The sequence below is a fragment of the Heteronotia binoei genome, chromosome 17, assembly GCF_032191835.1.
Source record: "Heteronotia binoei isolate CCM8104 ecotype False Entrance Well chromosome 17, APGP_CSIRO_Hbin_v1, whole genome shotgun sequence".
Lineage (NCBI taxonomy): Eukaryota > Metazoa > Chordata > Lepidosauria > Squamata > Gekkonidae > Heteronotia > Heteronotia binoei.
Window position 1 is genome coordinate 27,624,382 of NC_083239.1, and position 27,553 is coordinate 27,651,934.

The following is a 27,553-nucleotide window of genomic DNA, read 5'->3' on the forward strand; positions in this document are numbered from 1 at the left end:
TTCATGGACAGGTAATTGCATGGAGAAAGCTACATTAAACCTCACTGCTCATTTTGTCCGTATGCTATAACATAGAGATATTATTAAGTTAAAAAAAATTAGCATCATAATGCAATCAAAACTATGCTTTAAAAATTAGTCTGTTGTTTGGGAGACTTGGGGGCGAGGGGCAGGGGCCGAGGTGTACTGATGCCACAAAAGGGTGGTGGGAAACAAAATTCAGTTTTGAGAATTCCACACTTGAAAACTGCAAGTTAATACCCGAAGGGAAAAAATTGTGAAAAAGTAGATCTGGAAAAGTGGGGTAATGAGGCAGTAAATTCAGAGCTACTGGAGAAGCCAAAAATTGTGCAGAAGGTTTTACAAACATTGATTATTTAAGAATGCCAATGTGGTGGTTTGTACATGTGTAGAAATAGTCTGCTAAACATTCAGGGGCTTAGGAATCATACATGTCATTGATACACTATGTCCTAATGTTTGAAAACTCCACCCAGTCCTTCCATTGAAGCTATGAAGAATAAAAACTTATTTTAATTGTTTTTAAAGTACTAACATCCCCACGTTTCTGAACATCCACAGTGTCCATCACAGCATAACACATATGCATTTATTTAAGCTCAAGTGCTAAACTGGATTTCAGCCATCCTGGATTTACATGAGGTTTATAATATTGAGCATAATGCAGAGAATGTCAACAGAAAAACACTTTTCCTCCCCACATTCTAGAACCTGGAGCACCCAGTGAAGTGGATGGGTGACAGATACAGGAGATAAAAGGTCTTCATGCAATGTATAATTGACTCGTAGAAGGACTTGTAGAATTCCTTCTCTGGGGCTTGTCTCCAAAGGTGATTGGCTGAGAGCACTCACCTCCTGATCCCTTGCAAGGATCCATTTAGAAGGGGGAAATGCCATTGCCTGGGGAAATTAGAGAATCAAAGAAAAACAAGATGCCTGCTGCTGATGGTAAGCACCCAAACACAAAAAACAACATGGAGTATTCAGGGAGTATTTTTTGTAATGCCTAAGAATCCCAAACCTGTGTTACCATTCTGGAAAATCGTAGTAACCACCCAAAAACAGTGATTTCCATGCATATTTTCGGCTTGGGAATTTCACAATGCACTCCAGGAAACCGAATGTTGCACTGGATGAACCATTGTTCCATCCCAGTAGGGATTACTTTAGCTTTACAGCTTTCTTCCTCCCAGTGCCTTACTCCAGGAAAGACATCCATATAGAAATTTAGCAAAAGTACAGCACGCTCCTCTTCATCCCACAAGCATGAAACCTTTACAAATAGTAAAACAGATTCCCACCAGGCATCCACTGAGTCCAGCAAGCTACCACAGAGCACAAATGTTCTTGTATTATTGTCATTCCTCCCCCATTGTTTTTGGACCTGTCTAAGAGGAAAAGAGAGAGGTTTAGTGGCTCTGTATGAATAGATCACTTTTGGTGTGGAAGTCCACAAATGGGTGGAAGCAGCAAGGGAGGCATGCTTTAAGTGAGACCATACAAATATTTGAAAGTTCATTCAGGTATTCATACACTGTGTTCTGCCAAGTGTTCTGTAGGAAGTGTTCTACTCTTTTTTCAGTGTCTCCTAATAAATTTGGGGGGGATTTCTGAATGCAACTGCTGTCGAAGGCCTCCTTCTCTTTCCCTTGTGCAGCTAAGTAAATACAGAGCACAACATAGCATAAAAATACAACCCTGATGTGAGGCCAGCCTGTGCCAGTGATGCCAAAAGATTTATAAAAATGTCGTGTTTTCACCCAACAAAGCCCTGCATTGGACTCAGACCTGACTTATGCCTGGTCCCTGAACAAAATGCCTTGGAGGAAGCATTGTGATACACTACATGAAACCTTCCACTTCGTTGGCTTGATTGATCTGACTTTCTGCCAGTGTAGTGTGTAACCAACTAAGAACAAAGTGTTCTTGTACTAAAAACCCAATGTATCCTTTAACCACTTGGGAAAACTCCTGATTCTTTATTAATTTTTTTCCCTCCCTATTCCTTTATTCTGAAATTGGAACACTTGGGAATAAAATCCTTAACAATTATTATTATTTAATATAGGGAGAAGCCATGGCTCACTGGGAGAGGTCTCAGGTAGTGGGTGATGTGAAATGCCTTTGCCTGAGACCCTGGAGAGCCACAGCTCATCTGAGTAGACAGTACTAACCTTGATAGACTAATGGTCTGATTCCATATAAAGCAGCTTCATGTGTAGGGCAGGACTGTGGCTCAGTAACAGAGCCTCTGCTATGCATGCAGAACAGCTGGGGGATGGAGACACACATGGAGGACGGAGAGAAAGCAAAACCTGGTGCACCAACATAGAGCTGCCACAAAGGGAGGGAAACCAAAGCCGGGCTGGCCGCTATTGCTGCCACCACAGGGGGAGGGGAGGAAGGGGTGCCCCTGGACCACTGGCACCCTAGATGACTGCCTAATTTGCCTACTGGGCAGTCTGGCCCTGATACAGAAGGTCTCCCAGATTCAATCCCTGGCATCTCCAGTTGAAACCAGGCAGTAGGTGATATGAAAGACCTCTGCCTGAGACCCTGGAGACCCACTGCAAATTAATGAACTGGAGCTGGGAGTAAGCAGTGAAGGGGCTAAGTTTGTGGATGACACAAAATTGTTCAGGGTAGCGATAACTAGAGAGGATTGTGAGGCACTCCAAAGGGATCTGTTGAGGATGGGTGAGTGGGTGTCAACATGGCAAACGAGGTTCAGTGTGACCAAGTGCAGTGCAAGGTAATGCACATTGTGCCAAGAATCCTAACTATGAATACAAGTTGATGGGGTGTGAACTGGAGGAGACTGACCAAGAGAGAGATCATGGGGTCCTGGTAGATAACTCACTGAAAATGTCAAGGCAGTGTGCGACTGCAATTTTAAAAAGGCCAATGCTATGCTGGGAATTATTAGGAAGGGAATTGAAAACAAATCAGCCAGTATCATAATGCCCCTGTATAAATCGATGGTGCATCCTCATTTGGAGTACCATGTACAATTCTGGTCACCGCACCTCAAAAAAAGATATTATGGCATTGGAAAAAGTCCAGAAAAGGGCAACTAGAATGATTAAAAGGTTGGAACACTTTCCCTATGAAGAAAGCTTAAAATGTTTGGGATTCTTTAGCTTGGAGAAACGCCGAATGAGGAGTGAGACGATAGAGGTTTACAAAATTATGCATGGGATAGAGACAGTAAAGAAAAAAGTACTTTTCTCCCTTTCTCACAATATGAGAACTCGTGGGCACTCAATGAAATTGCTGAGCAGTCGGGTTAGAATGGATAAAAGAAAGTACTTCTTCATGCAAAGGGTGATTAACACATGGAATTCACTGCCACAGGAGGTGGTGGCAGATACAAGCATAGACAGCTTCAAGAGGGGACTGAATAAACATATGGAGCAGAGGTCCTTCAGTGGCTACTAAACACAGCATATTGTTGGAACTCTCTGTCTGGGGGAAGTGATGCTCCGTATTCTTGGTGTTTGGGAGGGGCAACAGTGTGAGGGCTTCTAGTGTCCTGGCCCCACTGATCGACCTCCTGATGGCACCTGGGTTTTTTGGCTGGATGGGCCATTGGCCTGATCCAACATGGCTTCTCTTATGTGTAGAAAAGACTGGCCCTGATGGACAATATAAGACAACTTCATGTGTGTTTATCTGTAAATAAAGGCAAAATGTATTCCTAACATCCATTTTAGAAACAGCCTGGGTGACTCTGATCTGAAGAACCAGGTTTGATTTACTCACTCCTCCACATGCTGCCAACTGAGTGATCTTGGATCAGTCATAGCACTCTCGGAACTCCCTCAGTCCCACCTGCCTCACAAGGTGCCTGTTGTACAGAGAGGAAGGGAAGGCAATTGTAAACCACTTTGAAATTCCTTAAGGTAGAGAAATACAGACTATAAAAACCAATTCTTCTTCTTTAAAAGATGGACATTCATTTAAGAAACATTTTGATTAAACAAGCAGCCAATTATTCTCTCTAGTTGATATGAAACCTCCCCTTCCAAAATAGTTGTCAAAGCTTTTTGAAACAGTCACACCAGGGAAGAGAGTTCGACAGCATGCATTCACAACCATTGTCCTGTGTACAATCTGAGATGAGGCACTGAAATCATCAACACAAGAACCTCACTGCACATTTGAAGGGGAGGGGGAAATTATTTCCTGTCCACAAGAAGCTTGGGGGAGTGTGTGGGCCACACCTTGGAACAATCCAGGGCTTTTTTTTTGTAACAGGAATTCCTTTGCATATTAGGCCAAAGACCCCTGATGCAGCCAATCCTCCAAGAGCTTATAGGGTTTTTAGTACAGGGCCTACTGTAAGCTCTTGGAGGACTGGCTACATCAGGGTGTGTGGCCTAATATGCAAAGGAGGAGTTCCCACTACAAAATAAAGCCCTGGTATAATCTCAGAGGCCAACAGATTTCCAAGGATTAACTATGTGTTTTCAAGGCTTTGCAAAACATTTTCCTTCTTCCCTTCCAGGAATGGTACACACTAAGCTAATGTGGGGCAAATGCCTACAATTGCCAACAGAACTTTGTGAAGCATTCACATACAACCTTTAGGTGGTGGTAGTGGTAGAAAGTGCCATCAAGTTCCAGATGACTTATGGTGGCTCCATAGGAGATGTCTCTATCAGTGGTTTTGGCAGCATTCATTAATTGTGGAGTAAGTTGCATCGTTGCATTTAAGCTAACACCAGCAAAGGAAAGCATTAACAACAGAGTATTCTGATGATGCTGTAACCTGAATGGCCAGGCTAATCTGATTTTGTCAGATCTTGGAAGCTAAGCAGGGTTGGCCTGCTTAGTATTTGGATGGGAGGCCACCAAGAAAGTCCAGGGTCACAATGCAGAGACAGGCAATGGGAAAGCACTGAGAGCACTTTCTACCACCATTCTGATGATAACCACAGCACTGGTTTCCAAACATACAACAGCCTTTAAAACCACAGTGCTGATGCTGGATTTTGCAGATTTGAACATATTTTTCTATATTTTTAAATTGGGGGGGGGGACATTTAAAACTGCATCTCCAATGCTAAATTCAAGTTTTTAGTAGGAACACTTGTACATTTCATAGCCACTAAATGCTTAAGGGGTGTGTGTGGGTGGGTGGGTGTATTTGGGGCTTTTAAACAATTCTAAATGCACTTACCTGTGAGCACCTTGAAGCCATGGTTATTTATAAGTAAAAGGTGTGTCATGTCTTACAAGTACAAAAGCTCTCATTTTCCCTTCAATGGCAGTGTTCCGGACATTTGCATTTCAAAGAATTGACTGAATTAATTTCAGACAAAATGTAAATAAGGTACCTGGATTCTAATCAGGAGAGTAAACAGTAAATCTGGATAAATTTTTCCCCCCTATGAATGAAACAGCATGTTATGAAGGTGGATTCCTGGCACTTCTTTTCTGGGTGTGGCTTTCTCACAAGAGCTTTTCAGGACCACAGCAGTGTGCAACATGGAACTCAAAAATGTGGTTCTCTGCAGAAAAGATAAATCATCAGCAATGCGGATGTCAAAGGTGTGATTGGGATTCCGCTTTACATTCACGGCTTCCATTCATCGACATCAGGGCTCGATGCACAGTCATGCCCTCAAAGGGAAATATAGAAAAGTCGCCGCCCTTGTGCTACAGGAGAGGTGGAGTCAATGACTCATATGTTTTTTCGATGCCCATTCCACCAAGTACATAGGGATAGGTTTGTTTCCCCGTTTGTAGTTAAACCAATGGCAGACACGGACAGGGCGTGTTTGGAGAAACTCTTGGTGGATGCAAGTCCATCTGTCTCTAGACAGATAGTTAAATTCTGCCATTATCTTGTGAAGTTCCATACTAAGAAACAAGAAACAAGAAAATTGTGTGTCTTGCATGAACTGTTGAATTCTAGGTTATATATGATTTTACATATTATGATTTAAAGGATTTGATATAAATTTGAACTGACTTTGGATTTTATAATTGGTAAAAAATGTATTTTAGTTATCCTGGATCTGTATAGCTGGGGAAAAGTTTTAAGCATTTTATTGTGTTTATGTATTTTAGGAGGGTTTTCACATGATGTGTTATAGCTTTGATATTGGTCTATGACTGTAATAAAGTTTATTCATTCATTCATTCATTCATTCATCGACATCAGGACTTCCATTCATTGACATCAGACTGACAGGACAATGAAACATATGATGCTAAAGTTCTGTGATTCCAACTCCCAGTGAGATGTCTGACCCTAAAAGCAGCCACAGGGAAGGGATGGTGATCTAGCTGGGGTCTGCAGCACTGAAGAATAAGGTTAATTCTTTCCTTCCATGTACCAGATCCTGGAACACTGGGCAGGGGAGCAAAACCATCATGAGGGGAGAGTTGGTGGTCTGCGGCAGAAAGGGGTGGAAGCCACTCCTGTCATCCCAAAGAAGTGTTCTATTAGTTCCACTCTGTGCAGTACTGTACACATTTCTTGCCTTTTATTCCTGTGGAATGGGCTGAACAGAGGTAACTGCAGAATGTGAGATTCTCCAGGAAAACAGTGTTACTCTGCACATACACAAAGTGTTTACCTGCATTGCAAACAATGTGGTGGTGATGGAAAGTGCCATTAAGTCACAGCTGACCTATGGTGACCCCATAATGTTTCCAGAGGAAAGGGGAAACAAAAGTGGTTTGCCATTGCCTACCTCTGCATAATAACCCGTGACTTGCTAGGTAGTCTCCTTTCCAAGAACCAACCAAGGCTGACCTTACTTTGCTTCCAAGATTGTTTAGCCTGGGCCATCCAGGATAGAGCACAATTTTGAGTATCATTTTTAAAAAGAAAACTGAGTGTTTGAGGATGTTGCTCACAGTTTGCAAACTGAACAGAACATTCATCCATCCTTTCTGAAGACCTTTTTCTGTCCACTGTATGGTGCTGTCAGTCCTTCGACAATATTCTTTCCTGCATTAGCTTGTGAAGCAAAGTGCAACCACATCAGTTTCCTCCTTGACTCATTTCAGAAGCTCATAATGGATCTGGGTTGCTTGGGATTCTTTTTTAGTCTGGTTCCAGGCAGGGCTATGGGAGCGAAATGCTACTCTGAATGGCCATGCCTCTTCGTTGTTCCTACTAGATTTGTCTGCAGTCTGATACAATGGATCATGCCACCTTGAGATGTTTTGAAGGAGGTGTGCTTTGAACTGCTTTGTATCATCCTTTAGGGACCATTCTCAAAGAGTTGCTACCAGAGACCAGGTATGGGACTTGTCCAGTGTGGTTCCCTACTATTCAGCTTCTATGTAAAGCCCTTAGGAGAAATCATTAACAGATTTGGAACTGGGTGTCATCAATATGATGATGTCACCCACCTCTATATTGCACCATATAAATCTTCTGGCAATGGCGTAGAGGTCATCTCTTAAGAACAAATTGAAACTGAATACTGAATCACGGCTTTCTTTTGTAGCAGGAACTCTTTTGCATATTAGACCACACCCCCTGATGTAGCCAATCCTCCTGGAACTTACAGTAGGCCCCGTAATAGGAGTCCTGTAAGCTCTTGGAGGATTGGCTACATAACAGGGATGTGGCCCCACATGCAAAGGAGTTCCTGCTACAAAAAAAAGCCCTCATCCTGATAAGACAAAAATAATGCTAATTTGGAAGACTGATTTGAAAGATATATTTTCCATCTTTTACACATTGGCAGCTTGTTACACATCTTACCATGCCATCACGTCATTGTTTTGTACTGATGGAATATCATTTTTCTTCATTATATCCACACCATGCCTAACATTGCTATGCTCATTCAGATTTGGTACCTTGTGCATTTGATGACTCCCCATATTGATTGCAGTGTTCTTGTTAGATGTCTGAGTACATGGGCAGGTATTCACACACTGTGCAACCTCTTTTGAGTCTCAGTGTAAACTGCAGTTGGTGCAGAACGCTGCTGCCCGGCTGTTATTAGGGCTCCCAAGATGGGAGCACATTCGGCCGGGGCTCCGGGGTCTGCACTGGCTGCCAGTAATATTCCGAGTCCGGTACAAGGTGTTGGTCATTACCTTTAAAGCCCTATATGGCCTAGGACCTGCCTACCTTAGGGACCGTCTCTCCCCACACGTTCCCCAGAGAGTACTACGCTCAGGTTCACAAAACCTGTTGGTAGTCCCCGGGCCAAAGGAGGCCCACCTAAAATCCACCAGGGACCGGGCCTTCTCAACAACGGCACCTTATTGGTGGAACCAGCTGCCGGAAGAGGTGCGGGCCCTGCGGGATCTAGGGCAATTCCGCAGGGCCTGTAAGACAGTCCTCTTCCGGCAGGCCTATGACATCAACTGACTATGGAAACATCTTCGATGGAACAAAATGTATTTATAGGCCGCCGGTTCTATTTTATCTTATTTTATCTTGTCTTTATTAATTTATGGTTTGATTGTATTTTTAAATGTTTTAAGCTGAAGTTGTTGAATTATCATGTTGTAAGCCGCCCTGAGACACTTAGGTGAGAAGGGCGGGGTATAAATCTTAATATAAATAAATAAATAAATAAATAAATAAATAAATAAATAAATACAGTGAAATAAATAAGCAATGGAATCGCTGTAACACATCCAGAAATGAGAATTAAGTGATTAGGCACATTGTTCCAGAAGACAAAGCCAGGGCTTTTTTTTGTAGCAGGAACTCCTTTGCATATTAGGCCATACACCCCAGATATAGTCAATCCTCAAAGAGCTTACAGGGCTCTTAGTACTGGACCTACTGTAAGCTCCAAAAGGATTGGCTACATCAGGGAGTGTAGTCTAATATGCAAAGTAGTTCCTGCTACAAAAAAAAAACCCTGGAGAAAACAATAAAACTATATAGGAGCAGTGTCTTTCAGGAACGGTGGCGGAATAGGTCGTCAAGTCACAGACAACTTCTGGTGATCCCATAGGGTTTTCAAGGCAAGAGATCAATAGAGGCAGTTTGCCATTTCCTGCCTCTGTTTAGCAACCCTGGACTCCCTTGGTGGTCTCCCATCCAAATACCAGCCAGGGCTGATCCTGCTTAGAGTCTGGTGCTGGTAAACTGGAGCAGGTAGAGCATATGACTTTGGCAGCAGATTCCCACTGAGTATATACTTGGGGTCAATCACAGGTCTGTTTGGCTTTACAACACATGAGAAACAGCCTTGAGTCTCATACTGGCCCTTCCTCTCCCCACCCCTTGGCTCATTTTCCAAGCTTCACATTTAAAAAAAAGGGAAAAAATCCGCCTCTTCCCTTTTCTCAAACTAGTCCAGATTACTATTGCTGGCTGGGTACACTGTTCCCTCTGCTGACCAAACCAGGTAAGAGCTTATCACTCAGCCGGACTAATTTTATGGTTGAGATGAATGTAGGGAAAGTAACACAGGCTGGTATTCCTTGTTGTGTTTTGTGGTTGATGTGAAGCACGGCAGATTTCACAAAGAAGAAGATTGGTCTGTAGGGAATAAGTAAAAGTCCAAAACCAAGAGCAAGGGAGAAATTTAACTATCAAACCTCAGCATAATTATATAAGTTTTAAAAATGCTTCAATGTATATTAAGTGTGGCCAGGGGTAGAATTCTAGCAGGAGTTCCTTTGCATATTAGACCACACCCCTGATGTAGCCAATCCTCCAAGAGCTTAGAAGGCTCTTTTTTGTAAGCTCTTGGAAGATTGGCTACATCAGGGGGTGTGGCCTAATATGCAAAGGAGCTCCTGCTAGAATTCCACCCCTGAGTGTGGCCCTGGCCTGGATAGCCCAGGTGATCTCATCAAATCTCATCAGATTTTGTAAGCTAAATTGGGCCTGGCTAGTATTTGGATGAGAGACCTCCAAGAAATACCAAGGTCACTATGCAGAGGCAGACAATAGCAGCCTACCTCTGAATGTCTCTTGCTTTGAAAACCTGATAGGGTCACCATAAATCAGCTGCAACTTGATGGCACTTTCCTCCATCACCACCTCCATATTAGGTGTGACAGGAAATCATTGCTAAAAACAGAGACCTGGGCTATCTGGAATTTCCATTGCAAGGATGATTTTACACAGAATTGTACATCAACCAGATCACCATATAGCATCATGGTAATAAGAATGTAAGAAAAGCCATGCTGAATCAGACCAAAGGCCAGTCAAGTTTGGCATTCTGTTCACACAGTGGCGACCAGCTGTCTTTAAGAAGCCCGCAAGTGTGAAAACTGTCACAGCGTCCTCTGGCCCATGCTCCAGAGCAGCTGATATATAGCAGAGCAGCTGATATATATATATATATATATATATATATATATATATATATATATATATATATATATATATATATATATATATATATATATATATATATATAGAGAGAGAGAGAGAGAGAGAGAGAGAGAGAGAGAGAGAGAGAGAGAGAGAGAGAGAGAGAGAGAGAGAAGGCCCAGCAGGAACTTATTTGCATATTAGGCCACACACCCCTGGTATCATCCAGAAGTTACATCACCCATTCAGTAAGTTGCTTTCCACATATTGACACAGAACAGTATAGTGCCATCAGCTGCATTTCATAGATGTGTATTCTCACACAGCCCCATGAAAGACCTTGTTTTGCCTCCTCAAACACGGCCGGAGAGAGAGAGTCATGTGTGGTGGAGCGGGCAGCAGCAGGCCCAGCTTCTTCCATGAGAGGGCACTCATGGGTGGCTCCATATCTCTCACTCTCTTTGCAAGTCCCTTGGAGGATGGAGGCAGCAGAGAGGACGAGGCATGTGGACTGGGAACACGTGGCTGCCTAGTGCCTTCCCACTGTCAGAGACCTTTTTTTGAGCCGGAGCCCTGGCCAAGCCAGCCGGAACTGCATTCCTGTGCGTTCTTCCTCAAAAAATCCCTGTATAACGGCACACACTCTATTGTACTGGAGGCAGTAGTTATCCACTATTACTAGTAGCTTGTGATTAGCAGATATTGATAGCCCCATCCTCCATTAATTTGTTCACTCCCCTTTCCATGCTGGTGGCCATCATCACATCCTGTGGCAGTGAGTTCCATAGTTTAACTATGCACTTTGTGAAGAAGTTCTTCCTTTTGTCTATCCTGAATCTCCCACCCTTCAGCTTCAGGGGATGATCCTGGCTTTTAGGATTATGGGAGAGGGAGAAAAGTTTCTCCCTAACCACTTTTACAGACCTCTATGATGTCTTCCCTTACTCACTTTTTTCTAACCCAAACAGCCCTAAGTGTTTTAACCAATCCTCCTAGGCCAGCTACTTTAGGCATCTCATCATTTTGGAAGTTCTTTTCTTTAACAGTATTCCAAGTACAGTCTCACCATAGATTTGTATATGGGCAGTATAACGGTGGCAGTTTTATTCTCTGTTCCTGTTCTAATTATGGTCAGAATGCAATTTGGCATTTTCACAGCAGCTGCACACTGGGTCGACATTTTCATCAAGCTTTCCACTACCACCCCAAGATCTCTTTCTAAGTCTGTTGCTTCCAGCTCAAATCCCATCAGTGTATATGTGAAGCTGGGATTTATTTATTTTTGTGGCCCCAACATGCATCACTTTACACTTGCTCACATTGAATCTCATTTGGTGTAGTGTACAGCCAGCAACACACACTATTTAAAATTAGCTACATTTCAAGTGGATGTGCTGCTTTTGCTCTATGTGAGTGACAGAATTAAAAAATGGGCACATGCACAACATTTCCTGGATCAAATTGTACACAATGGGTTGGGATCAACAGATTGTTGATTCCTGGTGCTATGGTCCCACATGGACTATTAACACTGAGTGGGAAAACAACAAAATTGCCCTCTTCCATCAGCACTTCCTCACTAACAAGAGAGGTCAACGGGTCTATTTGTAGGCAGAGAGTTCCCATTTGTGATGTGCAAGAATGTTGCCACAACAATTTTCAGCTATTTGTTCTGATTATGTTGCAGAGACGTAAAATAGCACTCTATCTTTCTTGAAGAAAATTCACCTGAGTTTTCATGTGTTTTTGGCTTTAATGGTTTTCTTGAACTATATTTATTCTTACTTTTTGGATAAAGCTAAGTTGGTCTTAAAGGTGCAACTTGACTCCTATTTAGTTCTACTACTTCAGACCAACACAGCTGCCCATTTGGATCTTTCTAGTTTTAAAGTATTGATAAAATCTAAAACAGTTCTGAAGATCAAACTTTGAGTGCTGAAGGGTGGTGTTTGCCAAATTGTTCATCCAAACTGAATGTCACTTCTTTTGTGGTTTCTATCAAGCATTCATAGGTAATGTGATTCCATTTATTTAAATGTATGTTTGTTTGTTTGCATTGATGAGTGCTGACCAAATCTGGCTTGCTGACTAATTATTGGTATCGTGCAAAACTGTTCAAAAGAGCTTATGAGCTTCTGCTAACCTCAATGGTGGCATGTCCACAATTTTAAAAGAATATTGTCACCTCACCTCATCTGCCTTTCAGGGAAACAGCCAATGGCTTCTGATACACTTCAGGTTTCATTTATCCAGCAAAAAATGATGAAACATCTTGTATCACTTCCTAGCAGTTGTCAAGACCCAGACCACAATCCGCATAGTACTGATGAACTTCATTCATTTACCGGTATTCCCATTAAGGTTTTGGGGAGGAGGAGATAAATTGGTTTTAAATCCCTCTTTCAGTTTTGTCCATTACAGGATTCAGATTGATGCAGTTCTTTGACAATGATTTTCTTCAAGAAGCAATCCTAACTATAGGACCAAGTTACAGACTTTAGATCTCTTTGGATTTCAAGTTGGCTAATCATATATTTGCCTAATTAAATGTTACCTGGTATAGTCTTGCCAGCTTGGTCTTTCTCACTGGAATTTTGGCTTCCTTTCAATACCGGGCCCCTGTGCTATTGGATTGGAGTCAGGCATTTTTGTCGGTGGAACAGAACTTTCCTGCCTTCACCATCCTACTGCAGCCCACTGATTTCCCTGAAATGTTCTGAGATGTTGCTGGCATGATGGTCTGCAGCAGGAAGGGGAAATTGGCAGACATTACATTTCCCCTTCTGTTAGGGGAACATTTAGTCCTTCTCTAATCTCGAATGTCTTCAATCTCTTCTGAATGTCCTCTCAGTTTGCTATGCCGGGGTCTTGTCTGAGCCCCAAAGTCTTCATGGGCACATGGATCCCAACCAGGGCTCATTTTGTAGCAGGAGCTCCTTTGCATATTAGGCCACATCCCCCTGATTTAGCCAATCCTCCAAGAGCTTACAGGGCTCTTCTTACAGGGCCTACCTTTAAGCTCCAGGAGGATTGGCTACATCAGGGGGTGTGGCCTAATACTCAAAGGAGTTCCTGCTACAAAATGAGCTGATTCCCAACTCTTATCAGCAATATTTCGGCAGCACAATCCAATGAAAACAAGCTCTTCTCATGGAACGAGCTCTTTCCCACCTCCACTTTCATTGCAGTTTCCTTGTAAAAGGGGAATCCTTAGGGAAAGTATGGGATGCAATATTAGGGTTTGTAGCAGGAACAGGAATTAGTACAAATCACATTGTCTTCTTGTGTGATATAGAAAGGGAGATCTTGGAACCAAGCAATACAAGTAGCAAGTTCTTACCGTTCATGCAAACCCGACATCTTTAAAAATAGCTTCTCTAGCACATTTTTCATTTTCTGTTAAAATACCTACTTCAGCGACAGCTCATTATTTGTAATTGGACATCTTTGCTAATATGCTTGATGCCCTTTAATTGGAGCCAGTTTCCTCGCTAATTATTTTGTGACTAAACAATGCCTGGTTAGAAGAAGTGTTAAACTCTACAAATCTTCACACAAGCAGAAGGGATGCCCAGTCTTCATGAGGGAGTTCCCCTCCACTCTTGTGTTAGTACAGTAATTATGTGAATTTTCCAAGGAGTTTTCCTTGAAGTGGGAAGGGGGAATCAAATCCCCCATTTTTTCCTGAGTTTCCTTGTAGTATACTACACTTTGCTTCATTTCTAGGATCGGATTTCAAGGGGGACAATTTTAATGAATTGTCTGTTCATTAAAACCTATTAATATAAAAATAAATTATCTTGAAATATTTCCCCCCTGTTTGCTCTAATAATAGTTGAGGAAACTCAACTATAGGTAAAAGTTAACCCATGAAAAAATTACCCTGCAGTGTGATTACTTACAAGACCGTAAGGGCCAATGCTCATGAGGACTTCATATCATGTGTCATGAGTTTTCTGCCAGTCAAGTGCACACCAGTGCTTTTCTGCTTGTAAGTAAAGTGAGCAGGGAGAAGCAGCTTCCCCTGCACTGTTTTCGTATCCTCAGATTGTCCTGTGTGCTGCTATTGGTGTCATCACAAAGCAGTAGGTGGGGCTATCTGAGGAGTAAGATTTTCATAATGGAGCCAACAGTGGCCCCACAAGGCAATAGGTGGGGCTATCTGAGGAGTAAGATTTTCATAATGGAGCCAACAGTGGCCCCACAAGGCAATAATGGCACAGGTTGGGGGAGGGCTGAAGCTACTTATTTCTCAGGCTGTCAGCAAAAAAGGGCCAACGTGTGCCCAGGAGGCACAAAACACTGATTACATGTATGATACAAAGTCCTTGTGCTGATCCCCAACACACAAGAGGACTTTGTCATGTGAGGATTTTCTCTCAGGCCATAAGCTTCCTCAAAGCACAACCCCAAAGTGCTTTCATTTGTGCCTGCTATAGGTACAGCTTCTGGATACTGGGAAGCTTGTGCACACTGGAAATGAGGGGAAATTGGAGTCACCAAGTTGAGGTGGGAAATCTCTGGTATTTTTTAGCAGAGGGGTCAACAAGGAAGGAAGGTAGATAGATGGGGGAGGGAGGGAGAAATGAAAGGTGGCAAGAAAGCAACTTTAAAAGCATTTTCCAGACCACTGGCTGGCTTGGAGAAGTGATTTGAAGAGACAAATGCCTTCTCCAAGCCAGCCAATGGGGTGGAGGGGGCTTTGAGAGCCACACAATGGCTGCAATCACACACACTAAATAATGCACTTTTGATCCACTTTCAGTGCACTTTCCAACTGGATTTTTCTGTGTGAACTGGTAACATCCAGTTGGAAAGCACACTGAAACTGGATTGAAAGTGCATTATTTAGTGTGTGTGATCACAGCCATTGTGTGAAAAAGCCACATGTGGCTCCCGAGCCACAGTTTGGCCACTCCTGCCTTAAACGGTTAGATATACTTGGTTCAATGAAGCATGTAAAAAATTCACAGAGTTCTGCTTCTGTATGACCTATGGACCATAATAAAGACTGGCTGGCTGACCCATTTGGGCTATAATAAAGGCTAACTGACTGACATATTTAGACATAGCTGCTAGAAAAAATCAGCTATGTAACTCTGGCCCTGGAATGGATAGGCTGCCCAGTTTGGAAGGGGAGAAATGGTGGACACCCCCTTCATCTTTATTCCTTTCTTTCCCGAGTGCTATACAAATACTCAAACAGAAGTTCTAATGACAACATTTTGTGTTTATTTCATCCTTTTTATAAATGGGCACAACACAGGAGTAATAAAAAAAAAGACATTACCATTACAGTGCTACATTGGCAAATATTATTTTTTATATTTTTAAAAGGTTTTGGCCATTGACTCTGGACAAAAACAATTAAAACATTTTTTTTAATTTTATCCCCCGTCCATCCCTTTTTAACCAACACTAAATAGCAGTTTCAGTACTAAACTCTAGAAGAGTTATGTACATACAAAAAAAGTGTTTAAGACAGGTTTTACTTTTAAAAATATTTACATGCATTGCTTCCCAGTATTAACTGAGTAGTACAACACTCAGGGTTTTTTCTTTCTTTTCATCTATGTCAAAGTGTTCTATTGTTTCTTTTAATAACTCCCACAGAGTATGTGCGAATAGGTGTTTGTTTTCCTTTTCAAAGCCTTCTGGGAAGCAATTTTTGGATGTTTTATTTTTAAATCTATACAGGTTGGAAATCTATTTACAAAAACAACCAGTGGGCTAGGTTTTGTCCCAGAGATAAGAGAAAATCGTGAAGTCGTTAAAAACAAGCAGGTTGTTTTCATGGGTGAATTTTAGAACGTGGCTGTATAAAACACGGTAATTATGTTATTTTTTTAAACCCTGCTTTGATTGTCAGTTGTGAAGGTATTACTGTATTTAGATCCACACACACATACACAATACACCCATTACGCTAAAATGCTGGAGTCGGGCTTTGGAAAGGAGTTGAGCAGTCAGAAAACTCAGCTGCTAAAATTTCGAGCAAAGCAAAAACTGAACATTCATAATACATTCTATGTTCAGACCTGTAGACTGATCTCCAGGATGTGGCCTCGTCTAGCTCTACAGGGAACCTACTGTGTGTATGGGGGGGGGGGGGTGGCACTCAGGGCTGACCCTTACATGAAAAAGGCTCAGGAAAGCATTTTAGCCAATGGATTTGGGGTAATATTGCATTGTTTGTTGTTTAATTTACCATCAGTGTGTGACTCTGCTAGTTCACTCACTCCATTTATCCCAGTTTGCCTCTTCTCCTAGAAGGATTTTGTCCACAGGTCTAATCATCCTGAGCATAGCCTTTTTTTCTTGATCAAAAAGGTCACTTTCTCCTTCCTCTTTTGCTAGCGGAAAAGATAGTAGGATCCAACCTAGAGACTTACAGCAAAGGGATTAATCAAAATAACCAAAATGGGTTGCTACAAATTCAGGCAAAGCAAAACGGAACATTTACAACACAGTCTATTTTCCATCCTAAAGACTGATCTGTGACCTTGTCGGTCAAACTTGTCTATTAAACCATCTCAAACTGGCCTTTAGACTGATCCAGATATGCCAATACTTGCTACATTGAGGACCTACTACTAGTCAAGGTCCCAGGAACAGATGTTTCTTAGCAATGCTACCCATGGTTCTCCTAACTAGAGATGACAGGGCTTTCACCTAGAACCTTCAGTATATAAAAGCCATGCTCTTCCACTGAGCAGGGGCCAATCCCAGAAGGCAATAGTTGTGAGGCAAAATCTGTAAGCTTTGTAGCCCGTTTTTCCCCATCTGTTGTTTTGGCAGCCTGGAGGAAAAGGATAAGCTGGCAGATGGGCTTTCCTTATAAATAGATCTTAAACGGTGATTTCAGTCTTGTGGTAAAGGAGCCAGGCACTGAGTATAAACCAAAGCATTACTGGTATTTATTCATTATGTTGTTGACCCAAGGTGGTTGAAGCTTTCGTGATGCCCACTAATAAGGAGCTCCTGTCCTGCTTATGTACATATTTTAAATTATTCATGTATGTGTGTGTATATACATATAAACAAACCCCCATGTATATATACATATATATACACACATTAGCTACATTCACAATAGCATATTATTGCCACAGTTGGACTTCCATTGGCTGGAACTGGTTTTGATTCAATTCAGCATGGTGCCATCTTGCCAGCCATTGTACGAGAGTCTAGTAAAATTGTATCCAATCAAAACTCGCTGACAGTGTTCTATAGATACCAAAACGCTTTTAAAAGTCTTAACGGCCAAGAGAAGAACAAATCCTGTTAATCAGTTTCATTGGCAAGATGAAAATCGGATCAACACTTTTGCTGTCAAAATCAGGCCTGAGGGACACCATTTACAGTCAGTATCTAAAAAGAACAAGAAGGTCCTTACGAGAATAGACAAATATGACAATTGAACCATCGAGAGGGAACATCACAACCATCACTTAAGAACCCTCCATTACAGTGCTCAAAACTGCAATGAATCCACTGGGGATTCATAGGTTTCCAGGAACAAGATATAAAGGTAAGATTGCTGGGAAAACACAATTATTTAACAGAAATACAGCCTGGATTTGTACAATCTAGAATGAAAATATATGGAAAATGTTTTGAGTCAGACCATTGATCTACCAAACTCCATATTGTTACTTTGACCAACACCAAGTTCTCTAGGGTCTCACACAGAGAAAGAACTTTTGTACCACTTACTACCTGCAATTCCTTAAGTGGAGATATCAGGAACCTTCCGCAAGCAATGCCCATGTTCTCTCATAGCCTCTCCCCAAACTGTGGTGGGACCAATCAGTAACTATCACAATGTCCTGAAAAGTCCTTCAGGCTCCTGAGGGGTTTATATGCCTACTAGAGGGTATGAGGGGCATGGTGGTCACTATCTCTCTGCCCCTTTCTACCTGCTAGATATATTTAAAATCCTAAAAATCACTACAGCTCTTTTTCCTTCTTTCTCCCTTCCCTCACATCATCTGAGTCAACACTGAAAGCCTGGTTTTGAAAGGTTTTCAAGTAAGACATTCAAGCCAAGCTGAAACAGTTGTTAATGTCAGTCATGCAATAAGGGGGTTGAAATACCGAAGATTGACTATTTATTGATTTTGAAAGTGAACAAACTTCTTGCAGCACTACAAATTGGTTAAAAGCTGTGCAGGGTATTATTTCAGAAGCCTAAAAGACAACCCAGGTAGAATTTAAAATTTTCAATTACAGTTTCTCTTGGAATAGTCACTCTCAGCTATTCCCCCCCCCCCCCAGAGCTACCAAAATATAATTTACAATGCCAAGACGCGCAAATTTATAGAAGTGTTGCAAATTGCTGTGTATACCTCCATTACCTACCATCAAAACTGATTGTGTGTTGTATACACAGTTTTAAATACACAATTCAGGTATACACAAACTTTTTTCATTTACTCATAATCCTGACCTGGATAACACCCAGCCAACTTATACAAGGATGTTCAAGATCTACAACTGGATCCTCAACTTGTGATTGAACCTCAAAAAAATACTCAAGAGATAGGAAACAGAGATCCAGGTTGTTTCACTAGGAAGCTTTTGTTAAAAAAATAAAGGCTGAAAACTTGGGAATGCTCAGTCTGGAGAAGAGGAAGTTGACAGGGGACATCATTGTTCTTTACGCATTTGAAAGGCTCACTTAGAAGAGGGCAAGGAGCTGTTCCTGCTGGCAGCAGAGGATAGAATGCACAAACCTGGGTTTAAATTATGGGTGGAAAGGTACCAGCTGGATATTAGGTTAAAAAAACCCCACAGTAAGAGTAGTTCAGCAATGGAATCAGGTACCTAGGGCGCTGGTGAGCTCCCTATCACTGGTAGTGACTGGGTGAACACTTGTCAGGGATGCTTTAGGCTGATCCTTGAACTGGGGCTTGGACTAGGCGACCCTTTCCTTTTCTACGATTATTATTTTTTTTAAGACCTCTTTGCCTCTCCATCACTTCCTTGATTGAGACTCCTCCCAGTTCCATTTAGCTCTGGTAGGGAGAAAAAAAGAGGGAAATGACAGGCAGGTGGTAGTATGTCTTTCCCCTCTAAAAGCAGATCACAAAACAACTTGGTTTAAGGAATGGGGATAAGAACCCTCTTCCTGAGCACTGCAACTCTTCCCTAGCACATTTCCCACAGGTAATTGTTTAGGACCACAAAGACATCAGAATGTCCAGTTCTGGATCTCCAATGTTTGGCTTCGGAATTCAGAAGCCATTTTCTGATGTACTGCTGCCTTCAAAGGACCAGCAGAATCAAGTCTTTGATGTTCAAAGTAATTGATTAAAATATACATCCCCCATCCAGTGAAATAATTCAGGACCATGATCATCTCCAAATCCCCTCAGCCCAGTTTTATCATTCATTGCAATAGGTGAAGCAATTCATCACAGATGTACATTTGAACGCACAAACTGAATATGGGCCTCTGCATGGAAATATTTATTTCTAAGTTGGGTGCTATGCTTCATAAATCTCTTAATTTTAATTAGCTGACCTTAGGTTGTCTCACCTCCATATCTCTCAGCTCCCCCAAAGAGATCAAATTAGCAGGAGAAGGTTGCAGAGATCAGTACACTGTGTGGCATAACTTCTATGGGCACCTTTGCGCATCAAATAATGTCACTTGCAATTCTGGGCAATGTCTCTCAAACTATTCCACTGGGCTGTGAGAAGCACTGCCACAGACGGAGAGATGCTCCTGCCAGCTCATTTCTACATGATTAAAGTGCCCTACATCCAATGTAATAAGTAAATGAACATCAATAATGGCTAAATTTTAAATGGGTTGGACTTTGCTACACTGCCTCCCCACACAACAGGTGGGAGATAACCAGGGGCAAGAAGGGCTTGCTAGTCAAAGGAAGTTTGTGAGCTTCTCATTAACCAGAAATGGCAATTCCATTCATCTTGGTCATTATTTACTCCTCAGAAAATGGGATCTATAGTTTTCTTTCTGCCTCCCCAAGTTCATTCAGAAGGCACAGAAAACTACAAACCCCAGCCAGGAAATAACAGTAGAAGGAATGCCATTTTTCCTCTTATTTCCCAATAACAAGAGCTCCTACAAAGCACCTGTATTTACCGAGCAGTCCTCACCAGCAATTTTTGTGCTCAGAGAAAAAATGACAGGAGAGAAGAGCCATGTTGTTCTTTTTTGGGAGCACTCTTTTGGAACACCTGAACACTCCTTTGAGATGCTTTGAGCACTGAAGGACAATGCCTAAACATGGGTTTTGAGCAAGCCAGGGCAGGGGTACACTTAACTGGACTTATTTTACATGAAGCAACCACTGGATAAAGTCAGAACAGACCTAAAATGGCCATTCCAGGGTTGTGGTAGGAGGTATTCCTTCATGGGCACAGACACAATCAAAACTAACATGGAAACATGTTAAATACACTAGAGCCATGGATTGTGCAGACTCATTCCAAGTCTCACAGTGTCGTAGGTGTAATAACAGCCTGATAAAGTTTCTGGATTTATTAAAAAAAGAAAAGAAAATAAAACTGTGCCCTTAATATCAAGACCTTAAAGGAGACTTTTGGGAGGGGGTAATTTCCTCATCATGTTAACCAGTACTTTTTTGTAGCAGGATGTAGTCAATCCTCCAAGAGCTAACAGGGCTCTTAGTACAGGGCCTACTGGAAGCCCCAGGAGGGCTACATCAAGGGTGTGTGGCCTAATATGCAAAGGAGTTCCTGCTACAAAAAAAGCCCTGATGCTCACAAGACTTCATTTTATTGTGACTTCAACTGCTCCTTTACTTCTCTGAACCAGAGTCTCCGAGAGATCTGCAAATGCATCTCATGGGTCAATTCTTAATTCACAATTCAGAAACTACTACAGACAAATTTACCAGATATACAGTCATTCTGACCTGGATGGCCTAGGCTAGCCCAGACTCATCAGATTTTGGAAACTAAACAGGGTCAGTCTGGTTAGCACTTGGCAGGAAGACCACCAAGGAAGTCCACGGTCATTACACTAAGGCAGGCAATGGCAAACCACCTCTGTTCATCCCTCACCTCGAAAACCCTACAAGGTAGCCAAAAGACAGCTGGGACTTGATGGCGTTTCCCAATTCTTATCAGTCTCTCTTCCCAGTTCTCATACATGAGGCAACTGGTGTAGAACTAGGAGAAAGTAATAAACACCGGGCTCCTCTAAGCAAGGAGTCTTTTTTCAGCAGCAGTATCCTAACTCCAGAAGAAGAAGGCTTTCACCAGGGGAAGGAAGACTCAGCATCCAAACGAAGTTATATACTCTCAATTAAGGATACCTCTGCCCATCAATCGCCAATTTTTACATATTTATTTCCTTCACTATGTGTTCCCTTGGAATTAAATCCAACCAGTGGTAACCATAAAAATAACAAGCTTGTTATTCCTTTTTGGTCCTTGAATCTGTTAAGTGTCTTCATTATATGCTGTGAACTATTTTACTGCTCACCCTCTACCTATATGTACGGACTGATCATTTCCATTCCAATGTATCTGAAAAAGTGTGTGTGAACACAAAAGCTTATATCTCAAATAAAACTTGGTTGGTCTTAAGAGATGCCAGTGGGCTCAAACTTTGTTCTAACCCCTAAAGGAATAGCCATGAAAGGTACACAGCTATATAATCAAGGATGATTTTCATTGAGAACAGGTTTGGGGATTGAAATGACCAGGAGACTTTGTAAGTAGGGTATTCCTTTTTTCACAATGGGAAATATCCGACAGCTCAATGGCAAACATGAACAGAACAGATTTCACCTTGACACCAACTGCTCCCAAAACAGACTCATCGTATTAGAGGGTTATTTCTAAGGCCAAGCAACATTTGACTGGTTGGAACGAGTCAACAATACCTTGAAAGTCTGGCCTGTTGCTAGTTCCTGATGCCCGAGGCAAGGTTTGCATTCAAGGATGATGAAGCAGGAGGCTGAGAAAGCATAGCAACAGTTTTGTAAGAGACCCATCAACTCTTTAGGACTGATTTCCTTATTCTTCAATGAGCCAGGAAGCAAAAGGCCAATCATACCCCTCATTCCATTCTCTGTTAGTGGAATAGACATTGATGAGTTGGCACATAGTGGGTTGAATTGATGGTACTGTCCTTACGGACTGGTCATTTCATTTTTATCGTTGGTGAAGGGGTGGAGTTCCTTTCCTTTAGATACCTTTAAATTCCATCATAGCATCACATTCCTCTTCTCTACACTTTGCTTGCTTTCATGCTAGATATAAAAGATAACCTAATCTTTTCATTACGTTTTCTTGTTCTAGGGTTACAACATTAGAATAGCCTTCGCCATTTTTAATAAACCAATGAGCCATTTTGCCTTAAAAATGCAACACCAGAGATCTGATTGAATTTTCTGAATGTTACTTGGAATTGAAGCTACATAATCTTTTGCTACTTATGGGCTTGTCTCCCTCCTATGCTTGAGTTACGTACACCTGGAAAATAGCTAGTTCACACCCACCATTTTCTCCCTTCCCACCTGAACATACAGGCTCAGTTCAGACATTGTGCAGAACCATGAACTACCATACTATACCAAACCTTTAGTGGCATAACATCCGCAGAACCATGAATTAAACAAATTATGGTGAATTGATCAGTTGAACATGGGACATGCCACTGCTGTTATTCGAGCCAGAACCTAAAGCCACGTTTTGAGGTGGGTTTCTAAACCACAGTTATTTTTAACAACGGTTTTTTGTGATACACAGTATCCTGTTTTAATCCCATCTTGGTTTCCAGTGTGAGGTGCAGAGATCAGGGATTAGGAGATCTCGGCTTGAACCTCCTCTCTGCCATAAAAGCTCACATGGTGTCAGTACCTCTCCGGCTAAACCTAGCTCACAAGCAGAGCTTTTTTTTCCTGGAAAAAGAGGTGCTGGAACTCTCTAGAGGGAAATGAAGGAGAAACACACGTGTGCCCCTCATGAACTTTGAACATTTTTTGAGAATTTTGTTTCCATGAAGAGGTTCTGGAACTCTGTTCCGCCATGTTCTCTCACAAAAAAAGTCCTGCTCACAAGGTTGTTGTTGTGATGATAAAATGGTGAAGGGGAGAACGATCTTGTAAACTGCTTTGGGTCTCCCTTAGGGAGAAAAGCAGTACATAAATATCTATTTTTAAAAAAAGGGAGAGAGATACTGAGCAACTCAAATTGCAATCTCTCTTGCCTCTCACCACCTCTTGTGAGCCATCTCCCCACCTAACTAAATGAATATCTATTGAAACAATCAGGGCTGAGTGATCATCTGTGAATCAAACCGGGGTTTCAAAAACAAACCATAGTAAACCAAGGTTTCCCCATTATATCTGAACTAAGCCATACCATTTTCTACTTCTCCCTCTTGCAGCATTTCTATCAAATACATGGTCGCCTTTGTTCGTCCAACTTTGACTCAATTACAGTGTATGGTAGCTCTTTATAGCTCACCCTGGCCACAGTGCTTCACTTAAGGTGACCATACCATGGGCTGAATTCATACAATGGGTTGAACCCAAAGGGGACTTTCCATTTCCTTCTGAGAGTGAAAGGGCATCGTTGGATCCAACCCATCGCGCTTTGGTTGACACAGCTTCCAGTGGCATTTACCACTTCTGCAACTTGGGTTGCAGAGCCAAACCACACATTGTTATTCTGTTCCAGGCTTCTTTTCAACAGCATATGTTGTATCTGTACGCTTGGCTTTAATTGCCAATATGTAATAGCTTAACAGTTGTCTTTGATTCCATTTTACTGCATACAAACCAAAGCCTCGGTTCATCTGTGTTATGTAGAATTTCAACCCTGCTCTTTAGTAGCGTTTGTGTATTATCTACAAACCCGCCTCCTCCCCCATCCAAGCCAGTGAAATGTACAGCTACTTCATACTTCAGGACAAATTCACACAAAATGTGGACCCCCCGCCCAGACAGATGTCAATCAATTAATTACTACTTTGGGAGGAAAATACAGGTTTCCTCAGCAGCTGTCTACATACTTTATCACCTCTTTATCAAGTTCTATTTATATACAGCATCATATGGAGCGAAACAATTGCTAAAATACATCACGGGCTCACATTATTCTGTTCCATCCATTCTGTTCTTCCCTTCCCCTCCCCGCTGCCACCCTGTCCAAGGAAGAAACAGGCCAAACAAGATGGGTGAGATGCATGACATCATTTCTTTCCCCCCTCTACAAGGCATGCCTTTTTTTGAGCATCTATTTTCCTTCCCTTTAAATAAATCCTCTGAGAAAGGTTTGCTTGTTCATCTGCCTGATCCCAGAGTCCTGTGCTAGGAGACCTTTAAAATGTCACAGTGAAACCCAGCTGAACAAATGGAGGCCCAAAGTTGAGCTCAAACCCTCTTTTAGCTTAGCAGGTCCCAAGTTAGGCAGCTGCAAAACAGGAACAATAATGAGAGGTGTGCTGTCAGGAACAAAGCAAGGTGTGGAGGTTGAAGGTGGTCTCCACAGACCATGTGAGTTCTCCAGTGAAGTAATCCAGAGGCCCAGCTCCACCCGAGTCTGCTTCAGTTCAATTTTATTACAGTCAGCGACCAGATCCGACTGACAACCTGAATCTGCTTGAGTGGGGCACTCCATGAGCAGGCAGGATGTTGGTCTCCTTGCCCTGGAAGTCAGTGTAAACCGTACTGTAACACTCTTGTCTACAAGAACATTGCCAAGTGCCATAAATCACATGGAACACCTCATACACGAAAGTCATTGCACCAGTTCTCAGGAGGCGTTAGTCCAGGATGTCCTGTTGCTAATAAAAAAAAATGGCCAAGTGGCTAACTCAAGCACCAATCCCAGGAGACGGCCAGGCGATAACTGAGATTGCAACCTGTCTCCTTGCGCTGTTTAGGTCCTCTGAATGCTTCCTGTGCCGGAACATGATTTGACTGTTCCTATTTTTTTTAAAAAAATGTGATAAACAGTAGAGGTTTCTATCCTTCTTGTTAAAATTTCACAGAACCATTAGAAATAGAGAGAAGAGGCTGGGTGAGAATAAGAGAGAAAGGACGGCATCAAGACAAAGAAACAGCGAGGCACTCGCGGTGGTTTTTTTATGCATAGAATTCCTCCTGTTTGTCAGGTTTTTGGTACGTGACGCTCGCCTGTTTTGGCTCTTCCAATGTGTAGCTCCCCTCATCTTTCTTTTTCATCCGGTAGATCAACAGCATCACCAGGAAGGCAGCAAAGAGGGCTCCTACAACTCCACCCACGATCACAGCTGTTAAGCAGAATGCAAGAGGAGAAGGGTTAGCGATATGGAAGACGGCAGAGAAGAAACACAAAATGTTGTTCTATGTATGTCATCCTAGAAGCAGAACAAAGGGGGCCTGAGGTCAGGGTTGGACTGGCCATTTAACTTACAGGGAAAATTCCAGGGGGACACGCTGGCATCCAGGAGCATGCAGAAGAGAGCCAAGGGTTCTGCCAATATCACAAGGGCCATTTGGCTCAAACCAATTATAAACCAGGGCAATGGCTGCTTCCCACTGGGGGAAGAAGCTGAGGACTCTACTACTATTTGCATAACTGTTCATTCGACTAAGGTCATGAATAGAAAAAACAACTAAAATACTAATGGGGGTTAGAGGTCGAATGTGCTATCATTATTATCATATAGTTTGTGACCTGAAAAATCATTTGTTGTCCTTTGTTGCCTGTCCTTTGTGCAAAACATTGGCCTCCAAGCTGAAGACTCTGAGGAGGAAGCAGCTGATGTCCCAAGAGACTGCATCCTGCTAAAGCCCTCGGAAAGACCCCTCTGACCCCCAAGAGAAGAAGAAAAGAGATTGAAGAAGACTGCAGATTTATACCCAGCCCTTCTCTCTGAATCAGAGACTCAGAGCAGTTTACAATCTCCTGTATCTTCTCTCCTCACAACAGACACCCTGTAAGGTGGGTGGGGTTGAGAGGGCTCTCACAGCAGCTGCCCTTTCAAGGACAATTCCTGCGATAGCTATTGCTAACCCAAGGCCATTCCAGCAGCTGTAAATGGAGGAGTGAGGAATCAAACCCGGTTCTCCCAGATAAGAGTCCATACACTTAACCACTACACTAAACTGGCTCTCAATTGGATTTATATCCCGCCCTTCACTCAGAGTCTGACAATCTCCTTTTCCTTCCCCTCCTTACAACAGACATCCTGTGAGGTAGTGGGGTTGAGAGAGCTCTTTCAAGAACTGCTCTTGAGAGAACAGCTCTGAGACAGTTCAGCAGTTGAATGTGGAGGAATAGGAAGTCGAACCTGGTTCTCCCAGATAAGAGTCTGCACACTTAACCACTACACCAAACTGGCTCTCTAGTAGAGTCCTCAGCTTCTTCAAAAGGCTGGGTCACCTCTCTCAACCTGGGAAACAGCACTGCCTTTTCCCTCAGACTCCAAAACCTTCACCCCAGGCCCCTTGAAATCTCTCTTCAACTGACCCCAAACTATTCATTGCCTTTACGAGGCAGCTGACTGATCCAGAGAGGAAGGGCTTGTATCCTTAGTATCACTTCAGGCACTCAGTCTACCTTTATCCTCTGTTGGAATACTACCTGTGCTTTCTGATGCACTGAATCCAGCCCCAGGGATCAGCCCCCTTGGCCCTGTAATTGCCTTGACACTGAGACCTCAGACTTGAGGAAGAGAGGAACTTTCAGCACCACCAGTGATGGCTCTCATCTCACCAGTTCCCTCTTCCACCTTCACTCTTGGCACTGCTGATGGGGCCTGAGCAAAGTGGCCCCCATGTGCAGAGGCTGGTCCGCTTGACTTGTTTCTGAGCCATTTTGACCTCTCGGTCAAAGATAGGCTACAAATACTTTTTAATAAAGGGATAAAATCAAGTGTGAAGGCTCCCACTCTCCTGGCTTTCTGCAAGCAATACAAAATTCAATTATTCAAGAGGGCTTTTTGCACATGTAGATAGGACTGTATTGTAATGAAACAGCCAGAAAACTGCATTGGTAAAGGGAGAGGGACTGTGGCTTACATCAGTCTTGGTACCTATAGCTGTTAAGTATGCGTCAGACCAGATAGTTTCTACACCACTTAACGTTTAAAAGGTCATGCTTTGCTTCAGCTTCAGTTGAGATTCTTGCTTGTTTTCTGATTTCTGCAGTCCCAACCTGATTGCAATGCTCACTGGATGTCCCATCCTGTTGATTACTGGATTTGCATTACGCCTTGAGTCTCAGCAAGAAAAGCTGAATTTTTAAAAAAATTCACACAGACCACAAAATCCATCT

At 42.4% G+C, this 27,553-nt stretch overlaps 1 protein-coding gene across 1 annotated transcript in view; it reads right to left on the reverse strand.

The window, feature by feature from the left end:
- Nucleotides 1-24,222: 24,222 nt before the first annotated feature.
- Nucleotides 24,223-27,553, reverse strand: part of SDC3 (syndecan 3) — a 150,703-nt gene continuing 147,372 nt past the window's right edge. The window contains exons 5-6 of the mRNA XM_060258304.1: nucleotides 24,876-25,544; nucleotides 24,223-24,820 (exon numbers count right to left, since the gene is read on the reverse strand). Coding sequence (XP_060114287.1) covers nucleotides 25,378-25,544 — 167 coding nt within the window. The 3' untranslated portion in view covers nucleotides 24,223-24,820; nucleotides 24,876-25,377. The remainder of the gene's footprint in view (nucleotides 24,821-24,875; nucleotides 25,545-27,553) is intronic.